The sequence below is a fragment of the Saimiri boliviensis genome, chromosome 2, assembly GCF_048565385.1.
Source record: "Saimiri boliviensis isolate mSaiBol1 chromosome 2, mSaiBol1.pri, whole genome shotgun sequence".
Taxonomy (NCBI): Eukaryota; Metazoa; Chordata; class Mammalia; order Primates; family Cebidae; genus Saimiri; species Saimiri boliviensis.
In genome coordinates, this window is record NC_133450.1 from 240,793,334 (window position 1) to 240,805,768 (window position 12,435).

Sequence of the window (12,435 nt, forward strand, 5' to 3'; positions counted from 1 at the left end):
AAAACCTTCAGAGAAATGTGCGTGTTCCACTGTTGTGTGAAATGAGATTATGTGAGATTGCACAATAGTTGTGTGCACGTTGGAAGACTGGAAGCTCAATGATAGGTAACAAAGTATCGAGCCGGTACTGCACTAGGCACATCTCTCTATAAGGCGAATGCTTTATAGTTATCCTCATTTATGAGTGAGACAACTGAGGTTCCACGGGGGTTAATAACTTTCCCAAATCATGCACCCAACAGATAGCTAGCTTGGGACACAGAGCCAGGAGCGCCTGGCCCTAGAGAAAGTGCTTCCACCACCATACGCACGCCCACCAGTGCCTCCCGGAGGCACAGACCGCCACCAGCCCTAGCATAGCAGCAGTGATTTCTGGAGAGTGGGATGGGAGGATGGGCTGGTGGTGAGGACTTTTTTCCTTATACCCTTCTTTAGTGTTTCCTTTATCATATGCGATTTTTGTTATAAAAGTGGACCTCCAGAGATATTGACAAAATAACACCGGTGCCAGCACTGTGCTGGGAATACGATAGTTTTCTTCCAGGTCTGGATGTGTCCTGTGGGTATCCTCCGGTCATACATACTTACTGGAAATGAAAAGCCTTCTTTCCAAACTTATTCCAAACCCTGGCTGAAGGGATTCTCCGGTTGCCATTATTTCACTATGTGACCTATGTCCCAGATATGGTACCCGCCAGTCTGCCCCCTCCACCCTCGGGAGAGTCAGGCTCTGCAGTCACTGTATGTGAAGAAACCTCTGGAGCCTGGAATAAAAGGGTTTTATGTATCATTTTTTTTAATCAGCTGGATTTCTCACCTCCCACCTGTGCGTGTGGCTTCTTGGTATCTTGAAAGGGGGTGCTCAGCAGGAGAAAGCCGCTCTGCATTCCTGGGCAGCCGTCCTATTTACAGACTGTTGTGGCTCCCTGGCAGCTGCCACAGTCCCCGAGGCCAGAGGCAGTTCCTTGAGGCCTCCAGCTGCTGTTTCGGTCATGTGTTTTGGGCCCTTTTCCTTAGAGATCCTGGCCGGGCCAACACAGGTTTCTTATCAGCTTCCACACTGCGGAGCCGCAGCTCTCAGAGATCAGCAAGGTTTCCTGCCGGGAGAAAAGGATTTGAAGCATTCCAGCCACAATGACGGACAGGAGCCCCTTCGAAACTGACATGCTCACCCTGACCCGCTATGTAATGGAAAAGGGGCGTCAGGCCAAAGGGACGGGGGAGCTCACCCAGCTGCTGAACTCCATGCTGACGGCCATCAAAGCCATCTCCTCGGCCGTGCGCAAGGCTGGCCTGGCCCACCTGTGAGTCCTGGGGAGCAGGCATGGGGTACAGAGTACCCCAGGCCTAAGCAGGGGTGTGGGAGCTGCAGGTGCTTTGGCAAGAAGCAAGGTTCAAAGCTTATTGGTCCTGTGTGCCCTGGTTGGAAGCTGCATTTCAAGTTTCTATCATGTGTGCTCTGATAAAGGGGACTTTGACTTGTTTCGAGAAAGAAATGAAAACGTGCTATGGAGAAATTTATACGTATAATTTTTCCAGTTATTATAATGATACCAAGTGCAGTGGCTTGTTGAATTAAAACATGCATCATGTTATCATGACTCGTATTTGCACAGAGAGAGTCTCACTGGCACGAGGAAGTGGAGGGATGACCTCGAACATCTCTTCATGTCTTTTGCAGATATGAGTGTTTTATTGTCATAACCTTTGCCAACATGTTAGGAGCCGGAAATGATTCACGACATGGGAAGCTTGGTAGCGTCCCTTCCTGCATCTGCTCTCCCATCATCTAAAGGAGTGTTTGGCTGGCTATGTGTTTTATTTCTTCTCTGTGACTCTTTCTTTATCTTCACCTCCACTTAGTGTGCAGGAAGCTGGGAGGTGCTGGTCCTGGGAGGAGAGCTCAGAGGTTTCTTCCACGGGGCTCTCTTTGGTGCTTTATCCAAGCACGGATGAGGCCAAGTTCACATTACAGTGCTGATGGTCCCAGCTCAGTATCCAGGTTAAGCCTGTGATAAAAAGAACCTGGCTTTCTTTGGGCTTCCCTTTTCTTTATAGTAATTCCAGGGGAGGTCCTCTCAGGAACTGAAGGAACACATGTTTTGGGGATGAGAGAGACTCAAAATGAAGAACTAACAAAGTCAAATCATTTAAAATATTTATTCTGAACAATTTAGTGCTTTTAACACAAACAGTGATAGCATTAGATTACAAGACGTAATGATAGCATTAGATTACAAGATGTAATCATCAAGATCACTGCAGACTGTATTTATATGGGTGGGGGGGGGGTTGCCCCAGTATCAGAACTCAGGTTAAGGATGCAGTATGCTCGCTTTTTTCCTGTGTGTGGATGCCTCCGCTGTGTTTTTACCTCATTTGGCAGTAACGGCCATGCTCTGCATTTAAGCGCCTTCCAGAATGTGAGAGCAGCAGGTCCCTGTCCTGCCCTGGTGGGTGGCAGCCCTGCTGCGTGACGGTAGACAGGGACTTTGCCTCCCGCCATGCGGGCCCTGAGCCCACCTCAGGATGAGTCACACGAATCAGGCTCCCGCTCTGTGCAGGGATCTTGGCTAGGCAGTGGCTGCCATGCTCTTGCTTATCTGCTGCAAAACTCTGACTTTGTGACAGTTGAGCAAGGACACAAAATGGCCCTAGGAACGGGATAATCGAGGTGCTTATAAACTTGGCACGTTCTACCGTGTGAAAATGGGCAGTGATGCACTCTTGCTGGGACCTCATACACCCATCTGTGAAATGGAGAGGAAACTGGCAGCCCTAACTCTTAGGGTTGCTGCAGGGTTAGCAAGTGCGTGGATGGCGGCTTCCACTGCGCCCGCCCAGTAATGCAGGCCAGTGTCTGTCACCACGCGGCTCCAGGCCCGGGCCAGGTTTGCCTGTGTCCGAGCCGCTGATGGCCGCTAGGTGGCAGGCGCAGCCCGTGGAAGCCCCGCGTCAGGATCCACTTGGGGAGGCTGAGGCAGAGTCCTGGGGCCAGCGGGGACCCTGTATCCCAGCTGGGACCCCGTATTCTGCCAACTCAGATAGCATCCTTCCCCGGCCCCTGTGTAAGAGACACCCAGAGAGGCATCAGCAGAAGCCCGGTGGCTAGAAATTCTTTCTTTCTAAGAAGATACTCGGATTATTTTATTTTATTTTACTTTTTTATTGCGTTTTAGGTTTTGGGGTACTTGTGAAGAACATGCAAGATTGTTGCATAGGGACACACGTGGCCGTGTGATTTGCTGCCTTCCTCCCCATCACCTGTATCTGGCATTTCTCCCCATGCTCTCTCTCCCCAACTCCCCAGGTGGATTATTTTATTTTTAAAAGACATTGCTTCTCAGGGAGGGTAAGGGTGGTCTTCCATCCTGAAGGAGCCAGGCTGTGTGTAGCCTGTCTCACACTCCTGCCACCGCTCCAGGCAGGGGACCTCAAGTCCCTGGCTCCTTTTGGGGAGATATTTCTAGCACAGCCTCCGTGAATGCAATTGAAAAGTTCTGAGTCTCCTTTTCCCCTTCTCTTTCTTCTCCGTACGGGAAGAAGAGAGGCTGGCCTGCCCCCCCCCCCCGCCCCCAGAGCCTCTCCCTGGCTTTCTCATGCAGCATTCCTTTAGAGACTGTCAGTGAGCTTTAGTGCCAGTCAGAACTCTGCAAGATATTGTCCTATGGGCTAGAGAGTCCCTTTCCCCCATCGTCTCAGGTGACGCTATTGCTGGGGACTCACGTCTCCTGGGGAGTTTCCATTCTTTCCAGGAGGAGGGATGTTGCCCTGGAGGGAGGGTGCAGGGGGTGGCTGAGGGCTGGGGTTAGACGGATGAGAGGGGATTTGCAAGGTACAGGACAGAGCCTGTTTCTCAGCTCTGCCCACCGCAGGCCTGGGCCCCGGCTCTTCAGTCTCCAGCGGCCAAGTGCATCCAGATTCCGTATCACACCAGAGCCTGCATTTGTGGTCCCCTGAAACTCAGATGCAGTCAACCCAGTTTTGTGGCTGCTGTTGCTTGCTTTTGTGTTGACCAGTAGGCACAGTCTTTGGGGCGAGGCTGCCGGGAGTGTTTTCCAAGGCAGCTGACTGCCCAAATCATGGTTCCTCAGACACCAGATGATGCCCTATGGGTGGGGGGTGGTGTTGGGGGATGAGGTGGCGATGCTGTTCAGGGAAGAGGGTGGGAAATGAGTTTGTCCCCAGCTTAAGGTAGGTAAGTTCTCAACCCTGGCTGCTTGTTAGAACCACCTGAGATTTCCTTCTGCAAATCGATGGGATTCACATGGGGAGGGAAGGGAAATTCCTTTCTTGCCATGGTTTGCTCATAACCCAGTGGACACACATGGAGCACGTGCTGTGGGTCTGGGCACTGCAGAAACGGACAGAAGGACAGGCCCTGCCCTCTGCAAACAGGCCATGCAGCAGGAAGCTGGTCTATGAGCGTGGTGAGCACCGCAGAGGAATGATTGGGTGTGCCTGGTGTGTGGGGCACATGTGAGAGGACCAGGGAGGCATGCCAGAGAGGCGAAGGAGGAAGAGCAGGAAGAAAGCTGGGTAGAGAGCACTGCTGTGGTGGGAACGTCATTAATCAAGGCGAGAAGGGCTGGAGCCGCTCGCCGGGTGCTGGCCCGGGGTGTCTGCCGCTGCTGGAACGGAAGAGGGAGGCAGGGTGGCTGAGCCTCACCGCAGTGGGGCAGGGTGGACACACAATGGATACGGCTTCCCCCAAGCTGGAAAAAAAAATCCCTGCCATTGTGGAGCTCACAGACAATGAACAGGGGCTAGACGGTGGTCAGGGCAGATGAGAAAATGCATCGAGTGAGATGTCGGGGACCAGGGGATGCCTCTCTAGATAGACCGCCAGAGAAGGCACCAGTGAGAGATGGTCCTCGAGCCCAGGCTTGCCTGGGGTGGCCGCCACGTGGCTCTTGAGAAAAAGTATCCGAGGTGGGGGTGGCAGGGTCACTGGGCAGTCAGTCACAAGGCAGGTGTGTGCCTTGGGGGTTTCAGAGCCTGGGGCTGACCCGGCGAGGACAGGAAGGACAGGCAGTCATGCCAGCCCGGGCACAGAGATTCCACGCTGGCACCTGACACCCGCTTGGGGACTTGGATTTTGCCTCTGGGTGAGACTGGAGGGCCCTTTACGAGGACCCCTCCTGCTGCTGTGTTGAGAACCTCCTGAAGGGGTGAGCGTGGAAGTGGGGAGCCATTTTCATATGAATATTCTAAAACCCAAAGACTCTAGATACAATTTTTTTTTGAGGGTCTTACTCCATGTCCCAGGCTGGAGTGCAGTGGCATGATCACTGCTCACTGCAACCTCCACCTCCCCAGGCTTTGGTGATCCTTTCCTCCCAGTCTCCTGAGTGACTGGGACTACAAGTGCGTGCTCCCAGGTCCAGATCATTTTTGTACTTTTTTGTATAGATGGGGTCTCACTCTGTTGCCCAGACTGGTCTCGAACTCATGGGCTCAAGGGAGCCCTGCCTCCCACAGTGCTAAGATTACAGGTATGAGCCCCCATGCCCGACCTGCATGTAATTCTCATAGTAGCACTCTCTTACATTGCTTGGGATTGCAGTGACGAAGCAAATGAAATAAGTTACGTCTGCCCCCAAAATTCCTTCTCAGTTCAAGTAACACCAAGCTAGCACAGGGCAATTTTAATTCATCCCAGTAGGGCACCGTGTGAGGAGAATCCACAAAGACTTGAAATTCCAGGGCTGGAGGCCACGGCCCTTTACTCGGCAGTGGGTCTGACTGGATGAGCTCCTCATCTGCTCCACCTCCTCGTTCTGAGCCTGGGTTTGCGTTTTAGTGAAACTGAATCCTGGGTGATCTCACTGGGAGGCTAAGAAAATATGACGACTCCACCAAGGTGTGAGGGGGGCAAGGCTGAGAGGCACCCTGCGAGGCAGAGTCACCTTCTTCTGCACGTGTGACCTGGAGACTCCAGAGACACAGAACAAGAGGGGGATGCACTGCTGGAGTTTTAGGGTCCTGGGCTCTTTGCTGGAGTTAAGACCCCCTAGTGACTTCATTCAGCCTTTTGTCTTCTCAGGTTTGGAATCGCAGGAAGCGTGAACGTGACGGGAGACGAGGTGAAGAAACTGGACGTGCTATCCAATTCCCTGGTGATCAACATGCTCCAGTCCTCCTACAGCACCTGCGTCTTGGTCTCAGAAGAGAATAAGGACGCCATCATCACCACCAAGGAGAAGAGGGTGCGTCCTAGGGCGGCGCTGCCCGCGCTCGCCAGTAGACAGTGGCACTGAGCCAGGAATAAGCTGCCTTGCTCTCCTGTCATTCCCGGGGTTTCCTCTGTTTCTCAACACGTGTTTTCTGGAAACAAAGGGTTGCATTCCTCTCCAGTTGGGAATCTTGTGCCGTCTAGTGAAAGAAGACTCCGCAGTAGGACAGGGTGTCAGGAAATAGCTCAGAATGATGTCGGAACCGCCTCAGTGGGCACTTGTCCATGGTGGTTCAATTTATCAGTAGCAAGTGTCACAGTTTGGGGGGCTTAACCTTGTGCATTCCAGGGGTCCAGGGAAGAGCTGTACTATACACCCGCCTTCTCATCTCCACCCCCGCCCCTAGCCCACACTTTGCGGGGGGTTACGGTTTCAGGATTGCAGCAGAGATTTGTTTGTGCCTGACAAGCCGTCAGACTGGTCCAGAAACGAAGCCACAAGCCTCCTGTGCTCCTGCCTCATAGGGCGGTGAGGTCGGTGTGTGAGGCGTGGCTGGGAGGGTCTGCATTCACTACGGGTTCACACACAGCTTATTCTACACAGGGGTTTGCTGATGGCCAAAAGGTTCAATTCAGTTGCCACACAGTAACTAGAGCTGAGGCTGTTTGGCCTTGTTTTACACACTGCGGATTGAGGACAAGAGGCCATTTCTTTGCGATTAGCTGGAGGAATAGAAAGTAAGATAAAGCCACATGTATTTAACCTCTGCTGTGTGCCAGGAACCATGTAAGGAGCATTCACGCTTGACTCACATAATTGAAGCTGTATCAGACCTGTCAGTCCCAGCTTCCAGTTTCAGCTGTTTCTCTCTCCAGTCTCATCTACTCATCAACCATTGCTTCTCTGATGGGCCTGAGCCACATAGGTCTTCATGCCAGCTCTTATTTATTTATTTATTTTGAGACGGAATCTTGCTCTGTTGCCCAGGCTGGAGTGCAATGGTGCAATCTTGGCTCACTGTAACCTCCGCCTCCCGGGTTCAAGCGATTCTCCCATGTCAGCCTCCCAAGTAGCTGAGATTACAGGCACGCACCACTGCGCTGGGCTAATTTTTGTATTTTTAGTAGAGACAGGGTTTCACCATGTTGGCCAGGCTGGTCTCGAACTCCTGACCTGAAGTAATCCACCCGCCTTGGCCTCCCAAAGTACTGGGATTACAGGCATGAGCCACTGCGCCTGGCCCATGCCACTTCTTGAACACTCCACACCTGCTGATCTCTCTGCCTAAAATTCTCTCTAGTATGGATGCAGTGGCTCATGCCTGCAATCCCAGTGCTTTCGGAGGCTGAGGTAGGAGGATTGCTTGAGCTCAGGATCTCTAGGCTGCAGTGTGCTGTGACTATACCACTGCACTCCACCCTGGGCAACAGAGTGAGGCTGTCTCAAAACAAGACAACACAACCCAACACAACAAGAAAAAAAACCCAGTTCTGCTCTCTAGGTCTCTATGTGTGTCTTCATTCCTTAATTCTAGTCAGGCCTGTTGTCCAGTGTGACCCCCCCATGGCTCTCCAGCCCCCAGCCTCTGTGGGTTTTCCTTAGGGCACGTGCCACAGCCTGCTCGTGCTCGTCCTGACCTGCGTGCTGCCTGTCTGTTCTCCCAGAGGAATGTCAGTGCCAGGAAGTCCAGTCTTGCTGCCAGAATCGCTGCCCTGCAGAAACAAACCCCAGGCCTTGAACAGTTCCCAGCGTATGCTGGAAGCTCAGCACGTATCTGCTGAATGCATGCATGCATGCATGAATGGGCTAAATTGGATTTTTTGAAAATTGGATTATTACAGCAATGTCAGGGAATTTCCAAGTTTACAGGTTATCTAAGTTTTTTTTTCCTTCTCTGGCCGAGCAAGGAAAAAAACCCCACAAAAAACAGAAACAAAGCTCAGCCAATACTCACTGAAAAGTAAGGAAAAAATTCAAGTGGTGGGAGAAATGACCCTCATTTCACTTGAAGTTGCATTACCAGTGTTTAATTGGCATGGGGGCTCCAGTGTCCATCACTAAGGGCCTCTCAGGGCTTTGAACACCTCGGGCTATAAAAAGGATCTGGGGACTTCTCTTCGTGGCTGGGGCTGTCTGTGACAGCAGAGTGGGTGGGTGTGGGGGACATGGGTCTCTCAAGACCGCACCCACTTTATCTTCTGGTCTTCACATCGGACAGGCGAGATGGATACCAAACCCAGAGGAGTATTTGTGCATAAGCTGGCACTCTGCCCTTTGTAAGTTACGGTGTTTTTTGATAAGGATATGCTGCGGTTCTCAGTCTCTCGTCCATGTCGTGTTCTCTGCCATGCCCAGCCCTGACATAGAGCAATCCTGCTCATGGGAAGATGTGCTGACCAGGTGGTGCTTCCTTCTCTGATTTAGGGGAAATACGTGGTCTGCTTTGACCCACTGGATGGATCTTCCAATATTGACTGCCTGGCGTCCATCGGAACCATCTTTGCCATCTACAGAAAGGTGAGTAGACAGGCTGACATTTTACACCTCCTTCCTGCGGTGGTCTCTGGAAGGTTCCTGGGCTGACAGCAGTGGGTTTGGAGTCCTACCCACCATGGGTAGTACTTCCCGGTAATGAGAAAAGCTGCTATAGGCAAACCGCAAGTTCTCTTTGTCTGAGGCTCCTCATTAGAAGAACCGGATGGACAATTCTCCCTCCCTTTCTTTCTGGTGTTCCTGGGAGGGCAATGTAGAAGGATACTGGAATCTTGTTTTGAAAGTCTGGGTGCAACACGAATGTCCGACATGGTATCAGGTTCCAGGTGGCATTCCGAATCTCTGACATCCCCTCCCCCTCTTGCCTCATGTCTCTTGCCCCTAGCCACAGACCAGCAGGACTAGAAACTTCACAATGCAGAATCCTCGTTTGGGAACGGCCCTTGCTCCAGCCGCCGTGGCTGGGCCCTTGCCTTTGGAGCTTTCAGGCAGAAGGAGACAAAGGGTGTCTGGGAGTGTCATGGGTGCTCAGCCGGGCCCTGCCCTCTGGCTCTAGAGACTCATCTCTCTGGCCCCAAAGCACACGTCTTTTCTACGACGCCACCCAGGACCGCACAAAGGAGGTGGCACTGACTTTCCGCGTTGCCCCTTTGGCACCGATTGCGTCGTGTGGGTGGAGTTAGCCTTCCGAGTGTGTCTTTCCCAGCAGCTCTAGGTCACAGCATCACTGGAGGGTCAGCCCCACCCCTGGCTCCCGGCCTCACGAGCTGTCTGCAGATACGAGTGTCCCTGCTTGACTGCTCGTTGTTCAAAACACGGAGGGAGGGGGGCTAGAATTTGATGTTTAGGGGTAACCCATGAAAAGCTTAGCAGAAAGCAACCTTAGCAGAATGTGTGAATTAGCATTATTTCTGGGAAGCAGGGTGCGGATGCAGGGGAGTGCTACTCTCCCCTCTGCCTAAGGCCACAGTGGAAGCCACGGGACACAGCTTCCCTGCCGGCATTCCTTTTTCTCTTGTGAATGCGAAGAGGAGACTTGCTAAGGGGGTCAGAGAGAATGACGCAAGACGTTTTCTCTGCTATGTGAGAGTGCTGGAGACTAAGATAACCTTTCAGGGTTAAGCAAAATGAGTCAGCTGAGAGGAGGAGCGTTGCTTCTTCCTACAAGCTACAGTTTAGAGAGAAAGAGAAAGCAACAGCGTAATACTAATGCCCTTCCGAAAAAGACACCTGGGTGTCCTTTGAGGTGGCTTTAAATTTGGGTTTTCTCATCATGAGTAATGGCAGGATAGGGACTCCAGCGGTGCTCTAACTGCATCATCACAGCGCTTCCTAGCTCCTTAGGACCACCAGTTTTACAAACAAAGAGCAATACATATACATATACATATATATATATACATTTAATTTTTTAATTTTTTTATTTTATTTATTTATTTATTTATTTATTTGAGACAGAGTTTTGCTCTCGTTACCCAGGCTGGAGTGCAATGGCGTGATCTCGGCTCACCACAACCTCCACCTCCTGGGTTCAGGCAATTCTCCTGCCTCAGCCTCCTGAGTAGCTGGGATTACAGGCACGCACCACCATGCCCAGCTACTTTTTTGTATTTTTAGTAGAGACGGGGTTTCACCATGTTGACCAGGATGGTCTCGATCTCTTGACCTCGTGATCCACCCGCCTTGGCCTCCCAAAGTGCTGGGATTACAGGCGTGAGCCACCGCGCCCGGCCCAAAAGTCTATCCTTTATTGACATAAGGATGGATGGACAGACCAATGGAAGACAAAAATGCCTAGAAAAAAATCTCATACATGTGGTCAGCTGACTTATGACAAAAGCAACACCAAGGTTTAATTTGTAAACGATGAACCTTTTAAAAAGTGGTTGCTGGGTCAGTTGGGTATCTATATGAGAAAAAAATGAATCTGACACTTACCTCTCACCATAGATAAAGATTGATGAAATAGAGATGACAGATTTAACTAAAGACTAAAGCATGATAACGCTCCCAGCAGAAAGCAAAGGGGACTATCTTCATGTCTTTGGGGAAGATAAACATTTCTTTATTATTTATTTTTTTCTTTGTAAAGGTGAGGTCTTGCTATGTTGCCCAGGCAGGTCTTGAAATCCTGGTCTCAAGGGATCCTGGTCTCAGTCTCCCAAAGTGCTGAGATTACAGGTGTGACCCCTCATGCCCAGGCGAGGAAGGTAAAGGTTTCTTCAACAAAACACAAAAGCACCATACAAGATGATGCTAATAAATTTGGTTTCATTAAAATCAAGAACTTCCATTCAGCAAAAGATAAACATTAATATAGAGAAAAGATGACCACAGACTGGAGAAAAAGATTTTCAATACACGTATCCGACAAGACTCATGCGCAGAATAAACAAGGCACTGCGACAAATTAATAAGAAATACTATCAATTTGACTAAAAGAATGGGCAAAAGAACTGAAAGGCACTTTAGAAAAGAGACATTTTGGCCGGGCATGGTGGCTCAAGCCTGTATCCCAGCACTTTGGGAGGCTGAGGCAGGTGGATCACCTGAGGTCAGGAGTTCAAGACCAACCTGGGCAACATGGTAAGACCCCGTTTTTTTTTGTTTTTTTTTTTTAAAGAGAGACATCTTTTCCACCTGGTTAATAAGCACATACATGAGAGGTGTTGTGTTATTACATCAGAGTAACTGAACACAGAGTAGTAACACAGCCCACATACCTGCTGCCCGCAGAGTCCAGTGAAGAACAGCGAGGCCCGGTAGAAAGAAAATGACTTTATTAACCCCAACTGGTAAAGGGGAAGTGGCCGAATTCCCATCCAAAGCAACCACTCTGACTTTTTCACAGGGGAGGCAGGGGTTTAAAGAGGAAAACCTGATAAGGAGGGCATGCAAGCCTTGTGCTGAGTACAGGATCTGTGTGTCTTGTTTTGGTCGCTATCTTGGGCCCCAGTCACCTGGACCTCAGGCTGACATCATCTCAACTATGGCTGAGTTGTTAACTAGCCACTTTGAAGTAATCTCTGGAATTTTGCGGCTGGGGCTCCATGCTTGGTCGTCTGTCTCAAGATTAGCTCCTGGAACTTCTAGAAGGCACATCGTAGATACGAGCATGCAGTTAGATGAATGTGCAGGGAGTGCAGATGGTGAGAAAGGGAGGCATGTAGAGTCTATTTTAAGACTAAAGGAAGACGCTTCTATAGTTTGCTTCAGAGTTATCTCCTGAAGCCCAAGAGAAAGGAAAAAAGAAGTTTTAAAATTCACTTTGAAGTTAAACTGCCCAGATTTAATTCCCCACTGTCAAAATCCATCCCGTTTTTATGGAAGGCAGGCGATACAGTTAATTAGGCTGCTTTCTGCTGAGAAGTGGCATAGTTAGGGGTATTGAAATGGAATTCACTGAGCTAGAGTTGGAAGTATTTTCGAGTCCCTGGACTTATAGCAGGGGTTTGTTAGAACAATCTCTAGGAGGGAGGGCCCAGGAGTTTTTTTAAGAAAACTTGTCCTGCATTCCCATGTAAAGTGTACAACAGCAATAAAATTCAAAGCAACCTGGCCGGACGCAGTGGCTCATGTCTCTAATCCCAGCACTTTGGGAGGCCAAGGCAGGTGAATCACTTGAGGCCAGGAGGTTGAGACCATCCTGGGAAACATGGCGAAACGCCATCTCTACTAAAAATACAAAAGTTACTCAGGGCGATGTTGCACGCCTGTAATTCCAGCTACGCAGGAGACTGAAGCTCGAGAATTGCTTGAACCCGGG

At 50.4% G+C, this 12,435-nt stretch overlaps 1 protein-coding gene across 1 annotated transcript in view; it reads left to right on the forward strand.

Moving 5' to 3' along the window:
- Positions 1 to 873: 873 nt before the first annotated feature.
- FBP2 (fructose-bisphosphatase 2) overlaps positions 874 to 12,435 on the forward strand; it is a 38,615-nt gene continuing 27,053 nt past the window's right edge. The window contains exons 1-3 of the mRNA XM_003938168.4: positions 874 to 1,304; positions 6,047 to 6,209; positions 8,601 to 8,693. Coding sequence (XP_003938217.1) covers positions 1,135 to 1,304; positions 6,047 to 6,209; positions 8,601 to 8,693 — 426 coding nt within the window. The 5' untranslated portion in view covers positions 874 to 1,134. The remainder of the gene's footprint in view (positions 1,305 to 6,046; positions 6,210 to 8,600; positions 8,694 to 12,435) is intronic.